Source organism: Choloepus didactylus, chromosome 2 (assembly GCF_015220235.1).
Source record: "Choloepus didactylus isolate mChoDid1 chromosome 2, mChoDid1.pri, whole genome shotgun sequence".
Taxonomy (NCBI): domain Eukaryota; kingdom Metazoa; phylum Chordata; class Mammalia; order Pilosa; family Megalonychidae; genus Choloepus; species Choloepus didactylus.
Window position 1 is genome coordinate 204,004,046 of NC_051308.1, and position 26,572 is coordinate 204,030,617.

The 26,572-nt window shown below is 46.1% G+C and overlaps 1 protein-coding gene across 4 annotated transcripts in view; it reads right to left on the reverse strand.

Annotated features, from left to right (window-relative positions):
- Positions 1-25,576, reverse strand: part of RNF220 (ring finger protein 220) — a 249,869-nt gene extending 224,293 nt beyond the window's left edge. For 2 of the 4 annotated variants that reach the window (XM_037827411.1, XM_037827409.1), the window contains exons 1-2: positions 25,334-25,576; positions 18,209-18,950 (exon numbers count right to left, since the gene is read on the reverse strand). In XM_037827411.1, the coding sequence (XP_037683339.1) occupies positions 18,209-18,833 (625 nt within the window). In that variant the 5' untranslated portion in view covers positions 18,834-18,950; positions 25,334-25,576. The remainder of the gene's footprint in view (positions 1-18,208; positions 18,951-25,333) is intronic. The other 2 variants (XM_037827412.1, XM_037827410.1) reach the window with 1 other exon arrangement.
- Positions 25,577-26,572: the final 996 nt, after the last annotated feature.

Genomic DNA, 26,572 nt, shown 5'->3' on the forward strand with positions numbered 1-26,572 from the left:
TAAATAAACTCCTGTTTTGGGATAGTTTTTGGATTTACAAAAAAAATCTAAAGACAGTACAGAGAGTTATCATATACCCATACACAGTTTCCCATATTATTACATTTTACATTAGTATGCACATTTATAACAATTAACAAACTTATTTCTACATTATTAGTAACTAAAGTTCACACTTTAGGTAAAAACTAAGGAAATCTGAATAATGTCCTTTTTCTGTTCTAGAATCTCCAAATTATCTTTTTAAAATTATAAACTAGATTTTTTAATTATAAAAATAATATATGCAGGCATTAACTATTCAAACACCACAGAAAAGCATAAAATAAAAAGTATTACACCCTTCTTCCCAACCCAATATCATACTCCCCAGAGTTAACAATTACTTATTACCCTTCCAAAAGTTTTATAAGCATGTATAAATAGAGGTACATATCTTCTTTTCTATACAAAAGGGTCATACTGTATATACTTCTCAGTACCACGCTTTACACAGGACACTAACTCAATTTTTAAAACTACTGCATAGTATTCTGTTATATGGATGTATCATAATTTATTTAACCAATTTCTTATCAATGTACATTTAGGTTATTTCTATTTTATTTCCCCACCGTCTAAACAATAAAATATATACATCTGTATGTACTTGAGCAAATATATGTAGAATAGATTCCTATACTTGTATTCCATCAAAGGATCTTTGCATGTAACTTTCATAGGTATTGCCAAATTGCTCTCCAAAGAGACTATAACATTTTTATATCCCACCAAGTATATGTAGAGGGCCGTGTTTTCTCAGAACCTCATCAACAATGGGATGTTATCAAAGAAATTATTCACAATTCTTTGAAATGTTTCAGAATCTCCACCTTCTTCCCACTCCCACCTTCAAATTTTCTTTCCTTCTTTTTAGCTCAGTTTAGGTCAGTTATGGTTTTCTCCCTGCTTTCCCTGCTAAGATTGACTTGTACTTATTTTTTCCCACACTTTCATTCTTGACTCCCTTCCCTCACTTCTCTCACAACCCTATTTCTCCTGCTCACAAATTTCCCTTATAGTTTCCCTACAGCTCTACATGACTCAGTAATAAACAGACTCTCTTCCTCTGCTCTCCCAAACTGCTGTCCCTCCTGAACCAAGAGAGAAAGCTCATAGGGAAACCCAAAAATCCTTAATCTGGGTCAAAATATCAAAAGGAATAAATTCAACTTGAAATAACTTGAATTATGGGAGGAAAAAAAACCTAGAAGAATTCTGTATTTTTCCCTCATTAGGACTGAATCTTCTTTTTTCTACATTCCACACCTGGATTTCCTCCCTTTAAATTAATAGTTCATAATTTGTAATCCTTACTCCTTTTTTTGCAGCTAGAATTGGAGTGGAGGCAAAAGTAGGAGTAGAGTAAAAGAAGGAAAAATCCAAAAGTGGTTGATTGAAGAGTAGGAACAAATGGCAGAGGTGAGGAGACAAAGGGTAACACAGAGAAAAAAACTGATGTCTTAGGTCCTCTAAAAACAATTTCTTTGGTTTAGCTCAATTACCACTCCCTTCATTCCTGAGCTCTAAAAACAGAATTTTAGGGCAGGAATGGGTTGGAAGGTGAGGCATAGAGGAATAAGGAGTGAAAGTGTCCTATTTCTCCACACCCCACCCCCACTCCCAACTTCTTATCCAGCAAAGGTCTATCCACCACCAAGAATCAGCTTAATAGAATAAACCACTTAGGGCTGAGGCTCAGAGAAAGTCAAAGATCCCACAATCTCCTTGCCTATTAAGCCTCTTAGAAGTTAGAATGCTGCTGAAGAAAGTGATATTATGGCCAAGCTACTCAGAAAGAACACAGGATGCAAAGTTGGGGAGAAGAAGGCCAGTTTGGGGGTTTATGAGCATCTATCATTAACTAAAGATGCCGGGGTGGGGGGTGGGGGGCTATTGGAGTGGAAGCAGAAGTAGCCAGCCCTGAGAACTGGTGATCTCGTAAGTCTTCAAGTTGAGATTTAGGAGAAGAGTATTTGTACAATGTACAAATGAGATGAGAATCTGGATAGCAGTTTTTTTCCCCCTTAGGGTAAAGGGGTAAACCGTTTTAAGCTTTATGTAATTAATTAGAAAAGGAGAAAATAAAGCAGACTGCAACAGTTTCCTCCTTCCTCGAATTACCCAATGATTCTAGACAATCTTCTACTTCCTACTCCTCTCCCCAAAATAGCTGGTAAAGAGTAAATGGTTCACAGACTAGCTGTGTGAGGCAAGGCAGAAGCAAAGAACCAAGCCCCTTCTCCCAGAAAAAGTCCTCATGGCTTACTGTCCTTCCCCAGTTGGGAGTTTACTATAGAGTTCTAGTTATTGCCATCTTATGTCTTTTAGGGTAATTCTAAAAGGGGGTAATCAGGTAAGCTCTAAAGCCATCATTGCTCCAGCACCCCATATAACAAGAGCCAAGAAAGAAAAGCAATATTACATGTACCATTTCCTCCAACATCTCCTTAATATCAATTGAAACTTTTTTCTTCAGCTATAAAAAGACCTGTCACAAACTGTGCCAACCCATAAGCAATCAGCGCTCGTCAGCATCAGTGTCCCAGAAAACACTGATTGAAGGCTTACTCTGTGCCAGGCACTGTCCTTAGGACTTTATTTGTGGTTTATATTAACTCATCTAATCCTGATAACAACCCCAAGAAATTGGTACTAGCATTAGTCCCATTGTACCTTGAGGAAACTGAGGCACACAAAGAACAGATGCTTCTGTCCTGCCTCACAGAGTTAGCTCTTCTTGAGCTGCTGTATCAGGAGTGTGCTGAGTGTCCTAGAAGCAGCCACTGCACCCATTAGGAGTTACCAGAAACTAGATCAGCTGCCTTGTCCCATCAAGGGATGAATTTAAAAAAACTTCCAAAAATCATAACTAGTAAGTTCCAGCCATCATGTTAGATATCGGGAGCAGAGACAAATACAATATATTTCCTATCTCAAGGGACTCACAGAGGAGTGAAGGCGTGAGTGGGACAAAATAGATTGTGCCTAAGGGCTGCCACACTGCAAAAGAGTACCCCTACAATTTCTTGAGAATCTCTGAAGTAATAACACAGCATGATGTGTGTGTGTGTGTGTGTGTAGTGCTAAGAACAGTGCTTGGTGCACAGTGAACAGAGACAAGTGTTATTTTTATGTGGATCTGACTTATAGGCCTCCCTCTCTGGGGTTTTGTCTCCTTCCCACTGACTTGGGAGTCAGATTGCCTGGGTTTGAATCTCATCACTGCTACTTTGGCACGTTGCTAAAGCGTTCTATGCCTCAGTTCCCTCACCTGTAAAATGAAGTTAATACCAATACCTATCTCACGGAGATTTTATTAGTATTAAATAAATCAGTTCATGTAAAGCATTCAGAATAGAGCCTGACACATACAGAAAGCCTCAAAAGGTGTTAGCTATTATTATTAGGAGAAGGCTTATGTTCCCGCCTTTGCCCGCAGTCATTTCATTTGCAATAAAGACTGAATTTAAATGCATCTGGTACGGTTAGTTTAAGGAGGATAGGAAGTCTCTGGGACTAAATAGGAGGAGGAGAACAGTTCCCCTGGGAAGTGGGAGGAATAACCCTGGAACTTGTTAATTAAGATCTTGTTAATGAATCTGCTTGTTAATGGTCTATTAAATAATCACACAATGAAGTTTACCACACAAGTAAAGCCTTTTTCAAATGCTCTTTCCAGTCCTCCTGGCCCAGCTCTGACGTTTAAAGATCTTGCCTAAGGGGCAAGCCCTTCCAAATCCTTCCGAAGCTGACACAGCCCTCTTCATCCTGTCATACCTGTAGAGCATGGCTTTTCTTGCAGCCTAGGAAAGGTCTCTAGGGCAGAACGCCCTCTCATCTTGATTCTGCTCATCATCCCTTAGACCAAGGCATTTTGCCTCTGAGCAAACATTTCCCTCCACAAAAATAGGAACAGAATCACTCACTGGCCGTGGAAACTGGAAAATAAAGGCACTCTGAACTTGGCTGAGAAGAAAAACAGAGGATAAACTCCTTGTAGTGGGAATCCGGCAGAATAAAATTTCAGCTGAGATGTCACAGATATGTATAGAAAGTGACCCGCCAACCACATCCACAGAAAGTCCACAAAACTTCTACCCGGGTCATCTAGGAGCATAATGCTGCAGCCAGTGCCAAGGCATGTGGATGCTCCTCGGGAGCCCAACTTCAAGGAGGAAATGGCAGGTAGGAGGGCTCCCTCTAGGTTGAACTCGCAGGTATTTCATAAACTATTTTAGTCCCTAAAGACCATTGTGCTCTTTTAAATAGATGTTCTGGGAAAGGGATGTATTGTGTTGTGTGTATGTGTGTGTGTGAAAGAGAGAGAAAAAGATCTGTGTGCTGTACACACACACACGACATTTATACAATTACTTTCAGATTGCACACCTCATCTGTTACCTTTTCTGATTCAACAACTCTGGAAAGCAGGGTGAGGATTAGGTGCCACCTCCCCTTTTATATCTGAGGAGCTGAAGCTCAGAGAAACGAAGCGACTTACCCAAAGTTACACAGCTAGCAAATGACAAGCCCAGAGCTTTTGACTCTGCTCTTTCCCTATCATTGGACCGTTCCCAGCACCTCTATTTCTTGTCATCACTTCCTGCTTGTAAATCTGCCGGGAGGTACCCAGCCCTGTGGTGGATCCTGTGCTGTCCTTGAAACTATGTCAAGTGGGCAGAGCCAAACTGGCAACTCTGAGCACAGCTTGGCAGATGAAACAGTGATCCTGGGTTCATTTATTCTTACAACAAATATTTATTGAGCCAGGTGCTACATGAGAAGACAGACTGGAGAAGAGGACAGACATGGGCCCATGGGAGAGGGACAATGAAGCAAATCATTACAATACAATGAGTGTTTAAAAGGGGGGAAGGATGTTGGGAAAAGAACACCACTCCCAACTCCATAAGCAATGTTGATGAGGGCATCTGTCAGCGTACAGGTGTCAGAAGCCACCTGAACCGCAGACCAGGCCCCTATTCACAGTTCATTCAACCTTCCACCCACTGGCAGCTGCATCCAGAAGGGGTAAAGCTTGAAGCAGAAAGCCAGTCTGCAGGTGTTGGTGACTAATTCTGCCACTGAGAGATTCCCCCCAACCCTCCAAACTCTTATTTCTTTACAAATGAGCCATTTTAGCATAAGAAGAAAGCTTAAGGCCTGGGGAACAGGAGGTAGGAGGCCGGCAAAAAAACCCTCTCCAGCCCCTTCCCGGCAGTGTAACAGCAGTGAGAAGACAAGCTGGCTGCGGCCCAAGGAGCACCAAAGCACACACTGGCCTCCCTCACATCTGGCTAAGCACCACAAACCCCTCCGCTGGGCCACCTCGAAATGACAATACTGCACCAAGAAAGAGGAGGGCTGAGCATGTACAGTCTGCTGCTCAGCAATAACGGAGGAAGTGGGAACAACCCAACGAGGTAAAAAGGCAAGGGGGGAACTAGAGGCATTTGGACAGATTCTTCCCAGGACTGGAGAAGGGATAAGAAAGCTACTGGTAGTGAGCAGATCCTACGCCTTCTTCACTCTTCCCATTCCCAGACTCCTCTGTGGAATCCCATCCTCTTCTCTAGTACTAATTCCCCTTCCCCTAAGGCCACACTCCTTCGGGAAACCTTCCCTCTGTTGCTCTCACCCTCAATCAGTGATTCATAAACTTTAATGAACATAAGGATCACCTGGATCTGTATCCTTGCTAAAGATACGATTTCTAGGCCACATTCTCTGTGATTCTGATTAGGAGGTCTGGTGTGGGCCCTGGGAATCTGCATTACAAATATCATTCTCCACCCCATATGCATCCCCACTGTCTCCCTCCGTCACCACCATCACAAGTGATCACAAAGCAGGTGGCCCTTAGATCACATTTTGAGAGCTCTGCCTTGAGCATTACTCTCTCTCCTGAAATCCTGGAGCCCTTACTGTTATTTGATATCAATGTTTCTTTTTCACACTCCTGGAGCCCTTACTGTTATTTGATATCAATGTTTCTTTTTCACACACATGTCCTAACTACTCACCTTAAGCAGAGGGCCCTCGGAGATAGGAAGTATTATCTCCTACATCTTTGATTCTCTGCAAATAGCACCCAGCACAACTTTCTACACACAGGAGCTCAGGAAACGTTTGTGGATGTACAGAGATGATGCTGATAAGAGGCCAAGGGGGGAAGGAAAACCACAACAGGGATGGCGGAGTGCAGAGGCCCTGGCTGGAAGGAACTGTTTTTGGTAGGCTTACAAGTGCCAGGCTGGAACAACGGTTTGCTTTGCCTTCTGTTTTTCCCTTCTTCAATAGTCTTGGCTGCACACGCCTAACCTCCCTCATGAAAGTCAAGTCTGAGCTATGCACCTCCCATAGGAAACTTTGTAAGAAACCCTGCCAAGAATTTCGGGTGCAATGTGTCTTAGCTTAATGGCCACGCAAGCACTCTAGGTTCTGAGACCTATCAGATCTCTGTACAGGGTAAGTTATAGGGGTAAGCATGGACTTCAGTAAAGGGACCAAGACCTTTCCTCGACCTCACTGAACACCTGCAGGGCAAGGGCCTTCTTTCATTCAACAAATATTTCCTGAGTGTCTTCTCTGGGCCAGGCATAGTTTTGGGTTCTTATGGGTCTTTTGGTGGCTAAGGTGTCATATGTCATCAGAAAGTATTTTATGGTGACTTATCTTTAGAGTTACTTTAAAAGCAACACCCTGTTGATGCTGGCCTCAGAACTGTGTAAGCACCAACTGGACATTCTCAAGAATGCCTGGTTATATATAGGAAAGAGTCCTGAGAGATCTGAGGTCAGGTCTCAGGCCATGTGGCAGGGAGAAATTCCATTCCCACTTAATCTTGAGCTGTCTTGGCAACTCTGGTGTTCTTTCTTCCACTCGCAGATGCTATACTTTGTCCAGAAAAGTAAACTACCATACCTAGCCCCTCTGAATAAATAACTGCTTCTTGATTTTCAGATCCCATTTTAAAGGTCCCTTGCCGCAAAACGCTGTCCTTGGCTCTTGGACAAGATTAGGCACTCCTGCTTCTAATTCCATGGCATTTTATACTTCCCCTGTTATACCACTTTTCATAATGTCCTGCAGTTGCTTACTAAACTTTAAGCTCTGGTAAGGCAAGGGCTGTAATTGACCTTGCTCATTACTGTATCCCTAGCACCTAGCACAGTGCCTGGCACAATGCAGGTACTCAGTAAAAACTGGTCGAATGCAAAAGGGGGATGTGAAAGGAAAATGAAATAAGCTCCAGTGGCAGAGAAATTCCAAACAGAGCTGAGAGTTCACTCTGGTGGGCACTCTTATGTACAATATAAACAACCCTTTTTAGGTTCAATGAATTGGAATAGCTAGCAGTAAATACGTGAAACAATCAAACTACAACCCACAACCCTTGAATACTGAAGACGATTGTATAAAAATGCAGCTTATGAGGGGTGACAATGTGATTGGGAAAGCCATATATATGGACCACACTCCCCTTTGTCCAGTGTATGGATGGATGGGTAGATAAATGGGGGCAAAAAGAAAAAAAAAAAGGCACCCAGTTTTCTTTTTTGCTTTAATTGTTCTTTTTCACTTTAATTCTTATTCTTATTATTTTTGTGTCTGTGGTAATGAAAATGTTCAAAAATTAATTTTGGTGATGAACGCACAAATATAATGGTGCTGTGAACAACTGAATGTACACTTTGTATGACTGCAAGGTATGTGAATATATCTCAATAAAATTGAATTAAAAAAACTGGTCAAATGATTAAATGAATTAATGAGTATATCATACTCTCTACCAATGATAGCAGCTGAATTGTGTCTCATGTATTCCGCCATAGTTTTGTCCTCAATGCTACCAGCAAATACCTAAGATGAACAGCACTACCCCTTCTTCAGGACCAGTATCTTACAGAGGTAGAACTGAGTCTTAGAGGATCATCCCAGTACACATTCTGGGAGGCATCTCCCATCATCAAAGATGAATGCAACACAGAAAAGTCAAGATAATGTCACCAAGAGCCTGAGAATTATGCTGGCCATAAGGCACGATGCCAGCTCTGTCACACTTGATGATACGGCTCTTCCAAGTCCCTCAACTCCCCATGGACTCAGTTTTTTCATCTCTGGCATGAAGAAGGTACTGGGCACTTCAGCAGCTGGTACTCTCTTTAGCAAAAAAGAAATCGACAATAAAAACCCATCCACACGTGATGGGAAGATGGAGGCAGGATTTTCACAAAGCATCTGCGGTTAGGAAAGGGTTAAGCCCACACGTCTGGGTTCTCTTACCCATAAATCAGCCTTGACTGCTGCTCGGTCTGAATGAAGCCCCACCAGGTTGGCCTGTCAGGAAGGAAGCCCATGCATCCAGACTTTTGTTGTTCTAAGGGTTTTTTTTTTTTTTTTTTTTTTTTAAATTTTACTGCTCAGGAAGGAAGCCGAAGCCTAGGCCCTAACTGCAGTCCTGCCCATTCCTTACCCTAGCCTGTGCTACTGCCTTTACCTCTCTCTCTCCTTCTTAGACCCCTCTCTTTCCTTTTCTAGAACTCTTTCTTAACCATGATTTTGGCCTTTGGGCCCAAGTCCCAGCTTTTCCCCCTTTCTTTAAAAAACTGAAAATTAAGAATGCTCAGAATTTCCCTTCCTGCCTCCCCATGCCTTTGAGTCTGCGGAAAGGACTGAGGATGGGGAGGGAGGAGAAGTGGGTCCTCCAGTATTTTGCCCCCAGCTGTGCCCTGAACCTCTTCCCTGGAAGGAGCCAAGACAGAAGTGATGGGGGTTGAGGTATTAGAGGATTGGCCACCAACATATGGACACAAGACTTTTCAAATGAGTTACTATATTTAAATAGCAGACCTAAATCCAAGGTCCACAGGCAGAAGTCAATCTTTCCATCTCCCATCCTCCTCCTCCCCACCTTTCCCACTGACGTGCAGAGTCATTCTCTGGTGTTCTCAAGCCCCATGGGGCTTTCTTTCTACAAAGAGAAAAACATTGAGTTTATTTGTGCGCTCAGGGTAATGGACAGCCCTCTTTCACTCCTAGGAGAATGCACACAGACACTATGTAAGAGGCCAATCCCTGCCCAACCCTGCCCTCCCTTTCCCTTGCTAATCCCTCCCCAGTAGCCCCCCACACCTCAGTCCTGCTGCTGTATTTCTCTCCTGACCTACAAGGCCCCTTGAAACCCTGTCCTAAGCCTCCCCCAAGCAGAGACAATCCATCATGCTGTGGGACTGTGACACACACAGATGGGGGAAGGTTCACAGATTTGTCTCACATAAGCAAGAGGGTAAAAGTGTCTGTGTAACTTAAAATCTAAGGAACATACTAGAAACTCTGGGAGTTCGAATTCTAAGACTAGTCAAATACCATTACAGCCAATCTCATTATATACATCTTAAATCTCTAACACATACAAATTCTAATGGCCCATTTATTTCAAATAATACCTGATACAACGAAATTCCGGAATAAGAGAATATCATGAGATTCGGATTCTGAAGCCTGGGCCACTGCCTTGATATTTGATCCCAGTCAAGTCCCTTCCTGACTCAGAGACTCAGTTTCTCTAACTGCAATATTACATTTCTTCTAAATAAAACTGAGGGAGAAGAGTTTAGAGGGACACCAGGGCTAATCCTGGTGGATGGACAATAATGCAGGAAGGCGAGGCAACTGGCCATCACAGAAAGGGGCTTTCAGGCCTTGCTCCCTCCCTCTTTCCACATTGCCATAAGGCATGAGAGTGTGTGGAAGGATCCTACCTCGAGGTGTATAGTGAATGACTCTGTGTTTGGCTATATCAGTGCTTCTAACAATGAAGATTATACCATCAGATTGTGTTTGAAATAATAGTCATTATGTATTGAGAAACTAGGATATGTGAGGACCTGTTCTAAGCACTATCTGTGTATCTCATTCAATCCTTCACAATGACCCTTTAAGGTTGCGTAATTCCCATTTTTCAGGTGAGAAAACTGAGGCCCAGCGAGGTTAAATGACTCTCCCAGAGTTACAGAGAAAGTAAGGGAAAGGGTCGGGGTTTAACCCTAGAAGCTAAACATGTACATGCTATGTTATACTGCCTCCCTACTTTTGATCTGAATCACCTTCTAGTTAAGCCTGATAGGGGCAAATACAGCTTTCATTCCTTTAACAGGTGGTTATTATGCAGGGCCACTCTGACTTGGTTTAAACCAAACCCCCAAAAGCAAGATCAAATAAGAGCAATGTAGAATTAGCTGGCACCTAAATGAGAATCATATGCCTGAAAATAAAGCAAAGGTCTCTCCAGGGCTGGTGGCCCTTGCCCCCTCCCTACAGCTTCCTGACTGTTTCTGCTGCATTAAGATGGATGCAAAGCCATAAGTCTCAGCCTGCAAATGAATTTCAGTGGAAAAAGACAACTCTCATCTGGTGAGTCACACTCTGGCTTACTGGGCTTGATTTCTCATGAGACTGTACCCAAAGGTTCCTTCTTCACAGGCACAGATCTGCTTGGGACTTTCCTAAAGCTCCGTAGCTGCTGAACGGAATGTAGTGGACCCAGCACCAAGTCTCCATTCCAAAACTCAACTTTCATTTCCTCTAGATCATTTTCAATCAGAACACATTCCAGAGAGAAAATCAACAGTCAAATGTCTGAACTGCCAAATGGTTATGTGTCTGCAAAACCCCCACATCACTTTTCTGTTTCCAGCTTCAACCAGGGCCTAGTAGGAACTTTCTAAAATACACACCAAAAAGCAGTTCGGTATTTGTGGACTCCATGATAGGGGATGGAACACTGTGGGAAAACTTGGGGGAAGGGGAGAGACTCCAAACTCAGGTTTCTAGAGGGTTAGGAGAGAAAAAAGCTAATTTTAAATTACTTTTTTTGGTCATCAAAGAGTTTTTGACACCCAAAAGAACCAACAAAGTCAGTCAATTTTGGATGAAGGTAATTTCACATATTTCTTTAAAACTCCCTCCCTACCTTTGTCATTATCAAACCTCAAGGCACAAACAAATTCTTCTTTCTGCATTCAAATCTCTTCATCTTCAGAGTAGCACTGTCTTAGAGATTTTGTCCAGTGGCAAACTAAGGAAAACTTAAAGCAAAACCTAGATTATAACTACCACCATCAATTTACTCAATACTCAACTAACATTCCACTGAGCCCTGAGATGTGATTGGCGTCACTGAAAAACAAAAATTTTAAACACTAAAACTAAAATGCGATGAAGCTAATAAAAAGCCCAATCCATTGGGCAAGGCTAGAGGGAAATGAATTATTCCTATTAGCATCAACCAGGTTTACTGAGTCATACCACAGTCTGTCATTTCTCCAGGCCTACATCTATAGTCCCAATCCAGAACCTTTCCCTTGAAAAGGCAAAAGAGAGACTGAGTAGGTTAAAGTTTTTTGGGGAAAATTCTCCTCCTTGCACCAGAGAAAGAGAGATATTTACAAATTCCCAACCTGTAACACACACTTTCAGGTTACAAAAAATACAAATATACTCCGTTCAATCACAAATGCCACAGTTTAAATGGGTTTTTTCTTTTTTTTAATTTTTATTTCAAGGCATTTTAGCTGCTACATAGAAATAAATTATTCTTAAGTCTGCATTTCATCCCTCTTTAAGAGGGCCAAAATGGAGCTGGAAAATGCTGTTAACTGTAGGAAGAGAAAATTCGAGTCTAAAAATTATTGTTATTTGGTGTAAAATTGTGTGAATTTTTAAATAAAATGTATCAACACTTCAAATCCCAAGTATATAGAGAGTACATTTCAACGTGTGCTCTGATATTTATTAACCAGATGGATGTGGTTAATAAGAGTTTAAAATAAGAAAAACCATTACAAAAATAAAACTCTATTAAATGTATTGTCACTCCAAATCCCGAGTATTTACAAAGAATACCATTTCAACGTTTGCTGATACTTATTAACCAGATGGATGTAGTTAATAAGGGTCAAAAATAAGAAAAATCAACATAAAAATCTAATTCTATTTTCAGTTTCCTCTTCCCTGCCTAATGAGGAAAGGGGGTGGGGAGGAAGAGCAACTTGTGTTATTTGGATACAATGTATGTGTTTTTTGTTTTCAAACAAAAAAAGGACCAACAAATAATCAACCTGGGGCCGCTGACCGGAAGGCAGCCCCGGAAAGCTTCCCGTGGGAAGAGTTCCAGAAATTACCCGGACTTTTAACAAACCCTGCTGTGCTGGCTCGGAGCCTCAGACCGTCGGAGGCGACCGCGACTCTGCGCCCGCACACCAGCCGTCCTGCCGATCCACGAAGCCCTGGGCTTGCGAAACATTCCCCTTGGAACATTTTACAGCATTGAAAAGTAACATGGGAAAAACATTTCGAACCTAAAGGGTAAACCTTAAAGTCCTCGGGTCCCGAGGAAAAAGCTAGATCCAGATGCGCGTGTACACACGCCTGTCCTCCCTAATCAACACGCCCTTGCTTCCCCCACCTCGCTCCTCCCATTCCTGCCTCCCCCACCCCTCGCCCTCCGCGTCCCCTCCCCGCTCAGTGGCCACCCACGTCCCCACAAACACACGCCAGCGCAGTGTCCCCTTCGCCCCTGCACTCCCCCACGCACTCACCTGCACTCCAGCCCCGTCCCCCACCGCCCTGACATCCACGTGGACATGCCCTCCCCAGCACTATCCCTCCCCTGTGCCCCCCCACCCCCCCACGTTCTCTCCTCTTCTCCCACGACGTTCAGGACACTTCGTGCGACTTGGGGGCGCGAGGACGCGGGGATGTGGGGCGCCGTGAGGGGGTGGGGACGGGGGGGCGAGGAGGCCGGACCGCCAGTGCCCGGCCGCGGGCTGGGGTGACCGCGCGCACAGGCGCGGGGCTCGAGCGGGCCTCGGGGCAGCGCCTGGAGTTCTCCCGCAGCCTCCAAGTCCGGCGGAGCGATGGCGAGGTCACCAACATTTCTGAAACCACTTGAAGGCCATCTCCGCGGCGGAGGCTAGGGGCTCCTTTTCAAGTGAGAAAACGGTCCCCACTCTGTGGTCTTTCCTCCCCCCCCCGCCGGCCCTCGCGCTTCTCGGCGCCCCCTCCCCCAAACGATCAATTACCAGCCACCCTCCTGCCTGCAGCGGCGAGGGGCTGGCTGGCGGCCGCGAGGAAACGGCAGCCGGGATCACTTCTGCATGACAATTGATGGGAGGGAGGGCGCGAGGCGAGGAGGGAGGACGGCTGCAGTGTCCGTTTTCTCACCATGGTGATTAGGCATTCCGGCCGTGCGAGGAGGCAGCCGCCGAACAGAACGGCGCGGCGTGGAGCGAGGAGAGGGGAAGAGAGCGAGAGCGAGCGAGAGCAAGCCCCGCCGCCCGGGCGAGCCGCGCGCCGAGCCAAGCCAAGCCGGGCCAGATGGCTCTGCAGCCATCAGGGACTGCTCCCGGCCAGCCGGGCCCCACTTTAGCTGCGCAAACATTTCTTTATCCCAACAAGACAATTAAACTCGGCAGTATGAAAAGAAGTCTCCATGTCTGTGTTGGGCGTGAACAACCAGAAACAACCACACACATCACAGGAGTTCTTGCCCTTGAGAGAGGGGGTGGAGGAAAATGGCTCCAGGAGAACCCGGGGAGCAGCTGAGCGAGAATGGGGATAGGTTTGGGCAGTGGGTATGGAGGGACCTAGGCAACCCATGGTGTCTGGGGATATGCTTTCACAGTGGACATTTGCTCCAGCTAGAATCCAGAAGTTGGGCCTTGAGGTGTGGGAACTGCCCTCAAACATTCTTACAGCAGGAACAATTCTCTCCTGAAGTGCCTGCCCACTCTGGTCCCAGATCCCCTGGGAAGTGTTCCCACCACCACTGCCCCTAAAAGGCCGGTTGCCCTCTTGCTCTCAGTCTGCCCTGGGCCTATGTCTGCCCCATTGATTTGTTTCTTAGGACATAGGGCCTTCAATGATACATGCGTTTTTAAAGACATCCCAGAGTACAAATACCATCTCCTACCCCAGGCGTTGGGGACCTGGGAATAACTTCATATACATCATAGACAAGAGCAAAGCAGAACATCCAAGAGCTTCAAGGAGCCATTGCGGTTCCTGCCTACCTGTGAATCTGCTTGACCACAAGGGAAGGGCCAAAGACAGTGTCTTATGGTCAGTGCCTAGTGCCCATCCCGAAGGTGAGCCAGCAGGCAGGGCCAGTTGTCAGTCCCCAGGGCATTCTGGTCCCACTCAGCCCTCAGGGGAGCATGCATACTCGCCAGCTCCAATGTGGGCTGTGTGGATAGTCGGGCAGGCAGGGAGACTAAAGGCTGTGTCACCCAGGCAAGAATCTAGGCATGGGGTGGGCCCTAGAGAGCCATCAGGAAGTGCACATGATAGGAGTCAGAGTGCTGAGGGAGTAATAAATGCATAGATTCTAGCGCAAGGCAGCAGACAATACTTATCTTCCCTTTTGTTGTAAAGTTTCATTAACGAGGAAATGTTTATTTTAAAGGCCCTGGGAAACATATCTGTAGACACTTCGTATGTGCGACACACGTGGACTATTCATAATTGGTCCATAAATTTTAGCATCATTTCCCTGGACAAGAAGCCTTGGAGAATGGTTCAGGGAGTGACAATAAACAGGAGTTACCTCAGTCCCCTTCCTGGGGAATTATGCATCCTCCATGAATGGCTTCTCACAGAACATTTCTCCCATTTTCCCAGGAAAAGCAGTCAGTTCTGTAGAGTAAAGACTTCTTTTTTCCATAGAGCCCACACCTACCTCACGAATCACCTGTGATGCCAGGTGGATGAACAGGCAAGCAAACCAGAATCATTTACTAGGAGAGACAATACTTTACCCAAATAGCTGTATTTCTTTCTACAAAAAAAAATGCATATTTAATCACAAAAGAAATACATAAGCCACCCTGTCAGTAAAGAATTACTGATTTAAGGAAACAATACTCATGTGCATTTTTTCCATGTCTGCAGGCCCCTCTTTCAAATGCTCTCCCCCTGTGGACATACCTGCATATGGATGCAGTGTGTGAGCAGGGGGTGGCTGCAACAGTAAAAACTGTGTCAGTGTTTCTATTATAAAACCAATTTTTCAATGACCCAAAACTCAGTCATAAAACTTCTACTCTAAGTAAGAGACACAAACACACACCCATACCCACACCTGCTCATCCACCCCTATGCACACACACACACATGCATGCACACACACACACATAATCCTAATGCTATATGCTTATTTAGGAGCTTTATTGTTGTATTTAATTGAAACATATTTTACATTTTATAAAAAATATTTTATTTATATGAAGAGAACTGAAAATATGTCAACCATATCAGAAATTAACTCTAAATTTAAAGAGTAAAAAAACCCTAAAATACAAATGGCTAATTTTGGTAATCTGGGCAGAAGCCACTGAATCCTATTACTTTGCTCTTTTGAACACTTTCTATCCTCTCTCTTCTCGTCTCCCCATCCCCCCTTGCTGCCCCATCTGCCCCTCAAGCTCTCCCTTTGGAAGCAGTCTTGTGTACTGTATGTCACTCGATTATCTGAGAAATATTACTTATTTCAAAACGGTTCTGTAGGGAGGGCCTGAAAGACATGTAGTGGGAATAATCAGGCCTTCTAACGGCCCTTAAATATGTATTTACATAAAACAGACCATAAATATCCCGACGCACGTCGGCCTATGACAGGAGCCAAGAAAGCTGCCGCAGACTTTGTCACAGTGCCTCTTCAACCCTTTCCTACAGGAAAAAAGAAAATGTTTCTCTTGCTCTCTCAAAACTCCAAATCAAAAGCACAAGTGCTACCCAGTACAACGCTGTGAAGGCTGCTACACCCCTTAAGGAAAGGAAAGGAGAAAGGAACACAAATCCAGGGGTAAAACAGGGTAACAGGGTCCCTTTCACTTTGCACCCTTGTTTCTCATTAATATTTTGTTACAAATGCAACTCTAGATAATAAGTTGGGTGTTCAAACGTCATACACTTATAGACACTCCTGCAGGCTTAATGTTTGTGTAAGAGAAAAAAGAAAATACAAGGTACTCTAAAAAGGAAGAAGATTTTAAACAAATAAAGGGGAGAAGCGCTCCAATTTATATAACAGCACAATTTGAAATAAAGAAATTTCCCCACCCTTCTGATCAGGATCTCATTAATTTCAAGGTCAGAATTCCATTTCACTTTGGGAGACAGACTCATTTAATTTTTCTCCACCCAGGCGTATTCCTGTGTGAGGGATCCATCTCCATGGGGGATGGCACCACCACACAATGCAAACCAGGCAAACAGAAGAGTTATGGCTTTGACACTCGGAGGGGAATGGATATCCACATCTATGAGTTCTGACTTGACTAACAAGCTTCCTCCCTGCTCTGGGGGTCTGATACAGGTTTGGGCTCAAAAGATAGAAGAATGGATATAAACCGGATTTGTTAGAAGAGAAGAAAGGAATCTTGATCTCCAGATGTTACTTACTGGCATATTAGTTTTGAGCAGATTTCGTTTTCCACTAGTATTTGGAGAAAAAACAAGGAGCAAAAAATGTTATATTCTACACCTCGGGCAATTTTAACCACAGGTCAGATTACAGCTAGCCTTGATCACTTGCACATCAGTTGACTACTGAAAAATAAAATAAAATAAAATGGACCAACACAAGGCCAATAAGTGTTCAGCAGGTACGTTAAAAAAAAAAACAAAAAAAAACAAAAAAAAAACAGGATCATAACACACAGGTCAGCTGTTGAGAAAGTGTAGAGGTGAAAGAGGAGTTAAAGCAAAAGTGAGAGAGCAACACTAGCAGTTGTGCTGTCAGACAGCAGCCTTCTCCCTTAAGTGGGGAGGTATTGGGCTTACAGATGCTGACATAAAAGACACACTCACAACGTATTTCAAAACCAAAGAGCGATGGATTTACAAGGCAGGTTGATTTTATGATGACTTTTATTGAAAAGGTACGCTGGGTTTAGGCAGATGCCTTTTAGGGCAGGAAAGTTAACACAGTGCCTAATTCAAGGAGACAGCCTGAGGAAGCAGTGCCGACAGGGGAGAGAGCTACAATGTCTCTATTACTCTCCTCGGCATCATAAAGAGAAGAGAAAAAAATGGCATTCTTGTTGGTGGTTATAGAGAAGACCGGAACACACACACACACACACACACAAATAGAGAAGAGGGGAAAGCAAATCTCAGATGTAGTTTTGTTAAGAAAATAAAATGAAGCAAATCTTAGAACAAAGGGTTGGGAGGAAAAACACCCTCAGTTCATAAATTCTCACCAGGCTTGAAGAAAACTGCTCTGTCTACCCACAGCCCAAAAGCTTCAAAAATACAATTATTTTCTGATTATATCAGAGCAGAAAATTGCAGGGTTCAGCACTCCTGGTCTACAAGTTCCATATAAAAGCTTAGGTCCAACTATTAGTGGGTATAGCCAGCACCCAACAAGGCACTTGGAGAGCATGAGGAAAATTGTTCCATAAGAAGAAATTAATAATAGTTGTGAACATCAAATATGGAGCAGTCACAGATCAACCAGGTCTAGTCCTAAAAGTGAGCCCCGGGATAAGCATGCAGCAAACCTGTTAAATCCCAAGAGAAGTCAGCTTTCTAGCCTTGCCATTGCAAGGAAAACACAGCTGTTTGAAATGCTTTATGGTGACTGACGACACCTTTGTCCTTCTCTGAAAAATAGCTTCATGTGGACAAGGGCTGAGAGTTGTGAAAATAAAATCACGTGGAGCCTGCTGGATGTAATACAATGGAAAAGCTAAACAGTAATACCAAGATCAGAGAAACTTAATGAGGGTAGCAAAGAGAAGAGGGATGGACAAGTTTCTTTGAGCCCCCCAAAATTCTCTAGGAATCTACACTTTCTAATGAAATGACATCCACTTCAGAACATACATGGCACCCCTCTTCACTTCAGAGTCCCTGGAGAATAAGCCAACCCTACCCCGGTGGAGTAAAAGGCAATGCTGAGACCAACTTTCCTTCTCCAGGAACTAACAATGCTCACTGACTAGAGACAAGTAAACATTAGCACTCCACTGCTATTAAAAGGAAAGTAGTTGGCCCTTCCCATTATGAAAAGCATGAAAATGTCACCGACCTGTTGAACACCACTGCAAGGCAGGGTTTACTGGGGAGACGGGAAAGCTTGCACCAAAGTACTTACATCTGTCATTCCGATCCTCTGGGCTAGATGAGGCTTCCCGATCAGAAATGAGGCCAGAGACAGCAAAAATCTTCTTCCCAGTGTCATCAACCTTAAGTGAACCAGGGGAGCTAGATGGCAGCTGTGTCCCAAAGTCATATTCCTTGCCATCTGCATCTGAGAAGCGCAAGTGGGGAGACTCCGTGTCGTGGCAGTTCTTAAGTCGCTTGGCAGGTGTAAAGGCTGACTGATAGCTCTCCCGGTCCTCAGTGGAAGCAAAGGGACGGAAAGCCCCCACGCCACTATGATTCAGCATACTAATTGGGGTGCAATCTAGATTTGGGGGAGCAAACTGAGGGTGGAGGTGTAGTAAAGAAGGGGGGAAATCACGATTGGCAAAAGTGCCTGGCACCCCACCTTGCCGATGGTACATTGAGGCAAAGGTGTAGGAACCGTTGGTGAAGGGAATATGCACGTCCTTGTCTACCGAGACGGGTACACCAAAGGGTCGTGGCTGCTGACAAGGGATGGAAGCATCACGGCTGGCCTCGGCTGTGGACGCCAGGACCATCAGTGCTGGGGAGGCCAGAGGGTTGGGAAGGTAGGATGAGTTCTCCATCTTGAAGGCTGCCCGGTGTAAGTCCATCGGAGTCTCCTTCTATGGCCGGCGTCACACAAGAAACAGTCTTCCCTGGGAGGGAGGCCAAGCAGCGCCTCGGATCAGGGCAGGGAATATTACTGGGGAATCATCCCCTTCTACGACCTGCGGAAACAGCAAACAGAAAAAAGAGGGGGGAGGAAAGTCAGGAGGAGGTAAAAAAAGGGAATCCCCAAGTGATCGAAACACCATCCTTCTGGCTTACAGATGCTTGGGCAAGAGACACCACAGGCTTTCGGAGCCAGTGGGCAGCAGCATCAGACCATTTTCATTCAGGAAAATCAATAGACAACTTACTGTGATGTATGCGTAGCTGACTTTGGTCCCTACACGTTCCGGGTGAAATGCGCCTGAGCCCAGCAAAGAAAAAAAAATCATAAAACCTCCAAATACAATATTCCCTGAGCAAATGGGCTTTAGAAGGCCAAGTCACCCTGTAGATTAGGTGGGGTCTATAATTTAAAGGGCTTCCACCTTGATACCCCACTCTTAGGAGGACTGATGTTCAAACAGACACCAAGTTATACATATATGAGCCCCCTATATGCTTCCTCTCTTCATCTCCCCTAACAGTGCCCTGATACGGAAAAATCTCTAAATCAGGCATATTTCGACGACATACATCTGTACATATTAGATGGAACAAATTGTACATGTGGACAAATCATGCATATGGGCACATATATAAACACATCTCCATGTATTCTCTAAGATTGTTTCTAGAAAGAAGTGGTATGTGAAACAATAACATTATTTTTGGTGCACGTCCCTCTCTAATCGCACAGGCGTTCTATGTCTCCTTTCTGAGAAGGAACAAAACCCTCATCAATAAAATGCCTGGCGTCTCTGACAATATTTAAAACATAATGGGTGCCTTTGGCATATGCTCTCTAGAAGCGTCTGTCTTCCAGGGGCAGCAAAGAACGGCTCGGTAATTTTAGTTACTAATGCACTCACTCTTAAGTAGATTTGTAAACTGCCTTGAATTTGCCATTAACATTTAGAGTAAAATGTTAACAAAATTTCTGACTTATTTTGTTCTGCTTATTGGCCCAGTCAGAGTTGATGTCCAATAAAGGCCCCGGAACAAATTGGAAGTTCGGCGAGACTACTTTCAATTTCCCTTTTAAATTGAGATTGTGCGTATTCATAGTCACTGATTCTGTTCCAAAATTTATTTTGAGTGGGGGTTGGGGGAAGGGCTATACATCAAAAGCCTGGATAACGAAAGAAGACTTACTAGCTTCAAAAATATACACTTAATAGAAACTTAATGAAACTCAAAAGTGTAACCAAAACTTACCATCTGCCACAAATTATAGCCTTTAAATTGAGGGTCATATCTGAAATAAAATTCGCCCCTACCCCCCAAAAAATAAACCCACCTATTTAATGGAGTATCTTTGGCATTCCCTCAAATAGAGAAACTGTAGATGAATCCTTCTGGCTTTAATGCAGTGCAAAGGGAGTATTTCCTTCTCTCATCCTGTAGCAGACATGTCAATGACTGTTATTAATTGGGAAGATGAGTGGACACCATCAGACTGCTTCCTCATTTGGCACCTTTCCTTATAGACATCATTGCTAAATTACCAGATTATGTATCTCACATTAACGGATTTTTCTCTCTTCCAAATTTTAAATAACTTTCCTGTCAAGTTATAGCAGAGCAGGGAATGATCTGCCAAGGACAGCCAGTTAGCCTGACAAGTCCGGAAACCCAGTTCTCTGCTATTTTCATGTCAGATTAATGGTCATGCAACACAGAAGCTCTGAAAGTGGACCTAATGCTGTTCCAAGGGTTCTAAGTAGCACTTCACAACAGAGACAACTACATGTCTATCAATAAGCAATATCATATCAGGCAAGCTGGAGAAAGGGCAAACATAATACCGTGTGTGGGGGTGGGTGGGTAGGAATGCCCCCCCCCAGTAGCCATCACCCAAAGGATGTGCTTTCTTTTTTACTTCCTAGATCACCTCATTATGTTAAATGGGTTTCATAAATTAGTGATCTGGCGATAGCACCGGACACTCCAACAGAACACGGTGAATCACTCAAACCAAGTTATTCATTTGAAAACTTCATTACAGTGAAAATAAATCAACAATATTTTTCCAGGCCACATCTCTTTTACTCCACTGTGTGGGCGTTGGTCGGGGAGGGGTCTTTTTTCTTTTCCCTTTCTTTTTTACTCCTTCTCACATTAACAACATGTATAGATGAGGCTTCCGCAGACCACAGTCATTATGAAAATCTATAGTTAATACACTCCCAATGTCAAAATGTCATGGGTTTAAACACAGAACCCAAAATAAGAAAACTAACTGACCCTCTTAATTAAAAAAATATGGATTGTAAGATAATCAGCTTGATGGAGCAGTTGGGTGACTGTAAAGAACAGGGAAAAGGGAAAGTAAGTAACTGTTACTTTTCTGCCTCTATGCTGATTTTTTTTAATTTAGCACTTTGTGCAAATCCAGATTAAAATAACTCCAGCTATTGATCTGAGCAGTGGAATTGACATTAATTTTAGTTCACTTCTCACTTTGCAAAGGGATCAATAGGAAGTAATAACAGCTGACATCCCCGCTGAAAGGAGGAGAAAGAAGGGCTGAAGACAGAAATCGAAAAGCAACCAAATAAATCATCAGCTACTTTTCCACGGCATCAGACAAACTCCAAACAGATTGCAAAAAGTCTTTGTTGAATTAACTAAACAAGAAGGAGGGATCAATCCACGAAGCTAAATAAATTGTCTGGCAGGCAGTGAGGGTGGACGGAGGGACCAACAAATATTGAGTTTTAAAAATTTCAAATCGTTGACGTGTTGGGTTTGGTTCAGTTCTGCATGGGTGGGAGTTTGTTAGATCACACATCCGACCTTGGTTTAAGTGATTACAAAACGCCAGCTAACTGAATAATTAGTGAGATTACTAATTTCATTGGTTAAACATGCCAGAACCAAGACAAATGAAACGAAGAAGCCGGCGTTTGGAACGTGAAAATGTCTGAGGCTGGGCAGATGCGCAGTGCTCTGCGCTCTCCGGCGCGAACTAGCCACTTTCACAGAGAAAAACCGAAAGCCAGAAAGAAAGTCGCAGAGAGTGGGCACTCTCCCATCCCAGTCTCTGCCCACCCCTGTCCAGGGTCTGGGCTTCCTGACCCCGCGTCCAGGACCCAGGCGTAGGAGGAAGCGGTGCTGCTGCTGCTGCTGCTACTGCTGGGAACTAAACCTACTTGCAAATGACTGCCACAAAGAAAGCTGCAAAGCACTCTTTCCCGGAGCCCGAGCTCAGGGCGCCCATGGAACTACGACTCTGCAGGCAATTAAAACGCACACACAGCACTCATCTGCTTATTACAACAGGTGACATTTTTGTGGTCTCTGAACCGTTTCCAAAAGGCAGGAATTAAAGGAATAGAACAAATAAAACGATATTGGCCTCTACACAAATAAACTTTTAAAAAATTAACCGGCAACTTAAAAAGCGAAGAACAATGGGAAATGGGGTTAGTGTGGTGGGGGGTGCGAAGAAAACAGGAAATACACGTATATATTTTTTAAGTTCCCAGACTTCTTCACTTCAAGAGAATTCCCGTACACCAAATGCCCAGGGGGTATTTGGAAACACCGCTCTAACAGAAATGGTGCCACTATATGCGAGAGCTCAAGGAATGGAAGGTTAATACGGTTCCCCGGCTGGGATGGACGCCTGCGGTTCGGACATGACGGGGTATCGGTCCCAGATTTGGAACGGGACCCTGGCCGGGCTTGGCCAATGGGTGCGAATCCGAACAGCCAGTCGAGTCGGAGAGTGTGGGGCCGCGAGGATGCCGGCTCAGCGAGCCGGTGCAGAATTCAGCCGGAAAGTCTCGACCCGGAGAAACCAACTCTTTTAGGAAAAACGGGGTAAGAAATGGCAAAGGCGAAATCTACCTAAACTTCGGACCAAACGCAGCGCCAAAGCCCATCATGCCTTGGCCTGACCTCTCTCTCCAGCTCTCGGTTGCCTCTGCACAAAGAATACTTTCGCTACCAACAATTTCCGCACGTAACCATCTGCTTGGAACTTAGGGGAAAGAAGGCGCCCATCGGGAAAGAGTAGACGAGGGAAAGGGGTCCTGGCTCGAAGCAGGGAACGGCCCGCGGGGCAGGGGCTAGCAGGAGCCTGCCTTCGCCCAACGTCCAAAATCCTTAAGCCCCGAACAGCCCCGCCCCGCGCGGGTCACCGAGGTCTCGCTGCCGCGCGCCATCGCTTCGGAAAGCAGCCACCCGTCTCCTTAACTCCAGCTCCCCTGCAAATGCTGGCGGGCCGGGGCCGCTAGGCCCTCTGGGTTCCCGGACTGCAGGCCTGGGGTGCAGGAGGGAGGGCTCTGCAGCCCGCGCGGCGACAGCCGGGCCGTCGCACCCTGCGCGGCTCGTAGAACAGGTGTGTGTGTCTCCGCTCGCTCCGCGTCCGGCCCCGTCGGTCGCCAGTGGCGCGGCGCCGCCCTGTCCTCGGCCTTCCCTCACCTCGTCCCAGCGCGTAGTGAGCGGACTCACACCACAATTTCTCCCGGTTCCTCCGGGCCAAGATGGTTCGAAAGGAAGACGCCCGATCTCTTTTCCTCGACGCTCTTTCTGCCTTTGACTCCTCTGCTCGTTTTCCCTTTGCAGGAGAGCCCCCGAACCGGCAGAGGAGGAGGCCGGGCCGGACGCAGGACCCCTGCTCGTTCTGCTCCCTCCAGCCCGACTCGTCGCTTTTCCTCACTGCTCACCCTTTTTTCTGTTTATTTTTCCTTTCTCTCCCCTTTGCCCCTCAAGCCGTGTCCGGAACGGAGCCGGAAACCGAGAAGTGGCTGGTGGGCATCGTGGGCAGACAGCGCCCGAGTCTTCCCTCTCAGTTTCTCCGGGGAAAGGGAAGCGGCGCAGGCCGGAGACTCCGGAGGGCCCGGCCCGGCAGGTCGGTGCCACTACACCTAGCGCCCAGCCCCGATGCACCCACCCATTGAGACGCCCGCGCGGCCCCAGGCCCGGGCCCTTGCCCTCTCCAGGAGCCGCGGCCAGAGCGCGAGAAAGAGGCAAGTTCTTAACGGGAAACGAGAGTTCTTTCTCTCCCTCCCGACCGCCCGAGCCCCCGCTGCCTCCGGCTCCCGCGCGCCCTCGCCAGCCGGGGTCCGCCCAGGCCTCGAGCCCTTGGAGGGGCTCCCAGAGCTGGGGACCGACCCGGCATCCCCTCAGATGGCCTCACCACTGTGGGCGGCCTCGCCCGGGGGGCCACACGGAAGCTCTCCGCCCAGGTTTGTTCTCCCTGGAAGAAAAGGCTTTGCCTTACAAAGCACAAAGGCTAAACGCCCAGGCCGAGCCCTGAAAAGCCCGGGGGGGGGGGGGGGGGGGCGCTGCGGGAGGCTCCGGAGCGCCGTGGCGGGGCCCGGCTCCGGGCTGAGAAGGTCGCCCGGTCGGAACTGACGAGCGCGGCGGCGGCGGTAGCCGCAGGACTGCTGCAACCGGCGTGCTCGCTGAAAAGTTTTGTTCTCAAGTCGATGGAAGAGAAATTGTTACTCAGTTTAAGGCAGGTCTAAGATAAAAATAACACTACGAAAAAGAGCGATGCGCCGCAGTCTACGCGATGGACCTCCCGCCCCGCTTCACAGAATCCCTAGGAGAGGCAGTCCCGACGGCGAAAATCCCGGGAGACCCCCACGGGTCAGGATGTTCTAAGGCCAGGCTGGTCCAGCCGAGAGAAGCGGGGATTTACCAGTTGTGTTTAGAAAGGTCCACCTCTGTGCCAGCACCTGCCTCCTTCATGTCCGCCACGGCTCCCCCTACCCCACCCCACCTCCCTCCTCACCCTACACGGCCGCCCCCGCTGGGAAAAAGTAAGCCCGATTACCCGGGGGCCCAAGGTTCCCCAGCCTTTCCTTGGGTATCCCACCGGGCTGGCTGTGTGTTGTGTGGGGGTCCTTTCTCTTTCGGTTTGCCCCTTCCCCATCCCTCCCGCCACCTCGGGCTCCCCACTGAATACCACCCCTCCCAAGTCCCGCCGGAAATCACCGCGGGATGCACAGGGGCGCCCAGCGACAGGGCATTCTCGCGATCGACCCAAACAAAGTGGGAATGGGACTTAATTAAAGATGGAAAAAAGAAGTCCTGCTCCCTTCCCTTGCTGTCCCCTCACCCTCCCTACTTGTCCAATTCCCGCGTCTGGTCCCTCCCTCTAGCACCCCACCCCCCCCAAATAAAACACATTAAGGAAAACTCAAGTCGGAAAGTTTGAGTGAGACAGCGCGCGGAGTGCGCAGGGCACCGATGCGGGGAGGCTTCGTCGCGATGACCTAAGACGCGCCAGTCCAGGTCCCAGCCCCTGCCCCTGTCCGGGGGGAGCCGCCCGAATCCCAAGGAAACGGACTGGGAAAGTTAGCCGGATTCCTGGGCAACCCGGTCGCCCTCCACACCCACCCCTCTTGTGCACACATCCACACCCCTTTCTGATCTCCATACTTGCCGTGGAAATTCCTTGGAAGAACGATCGCACTTTTCAGGACACAGAGGGAAGAAGGAGGAGAGTGTGGTGCATGAAAAGTCCCGGGTGTGCAGAGCCGGCGGAGGCACTGGCGGCCGCGGCCGCCGCAGCAGCAGCGGTAGGCGGCTGGCCCGGGGTTTGTGTTCGCGAGCTGCCTGGGATTGCATGTACAGATCAAGAGACTCGGTTGGTGTGAGAGAAGGAGCAGTGCTGCCTCTCAGCGCTGGCTCTAATCAGTGAATGAGCCTCCACTCTCCCAGGGACTCGGAGACACACACACAAGCACGCACACACATTCTCTCACACTCACACACATACAGGCACTCTGAGCACTGAATACATTAGGGCACTAAGGGACTCTGGGAAATGGAGTCCAGATCCCGGGCACTCCTGGAAAACAGAACTGCTGGCCCTCAGGAACAGGCTCCCAAGTCTTCGGGTTGCGACACAGGGTGGAAACTGAAGTGAGCTTTTGCTTTGTTCGCGTTTCTCCCCGGCAAGACCTCAGTAAATGGTTCGGTGTTTTTCCTTTCTGAACCAAAAGTGACCAAGCTAGAGTAAAGGGATACATCTTTAAGACTGATAGCCATCGCTGCTAACTGACTCCTAAATCCTGGCTCCCTCCTAAACTCTGGCTTTTTCCAGAAAAATCTCACCTGCTGCTTGCTCCTGTAATCCTTTTCTGGGTCTCTGCTGATAATAATAAAATAATAAATGGATATGAATACAACCATAACTTTTAGACTAACTGAGAGGGCCTAAGTTTAGCACCCAGATTTGAGAATTTAAATTTTTATTGGTGTTTATATCACAATTCTTTCTTTTCAAATCCTTTTTTAATCATCCTTTAATTCAGCATATGCTGAAAGATAAATAAGGAAAATGGATAGAGAACTAATATTCCTCAAGCCTTCTAGAGGCCAGGTGGTGGGTGGGACTAAATGCCTTTACATAATCCCATTTAATCTCTAGGTTAATGCTACAGATAACATCATCACTATTTTATAAAAGTGGAAACCAAGGTTGAGAGAGTTTATATGATTTGCCTATGAGAGCATGCTTAACAAGTGACATGTCTAGGACAGCAGGTAGTCCCAGATTTTAAAGCAAAGAGCAACCAAAATCTAATCCTGGCTCAAGAAGTCATTCCGTTGTTTTGTGGCTCAGTTCCTGAAACCTCTGATTTCTCATCTGAAAAAAAAAAAAAAAAAGGAAAAAAGG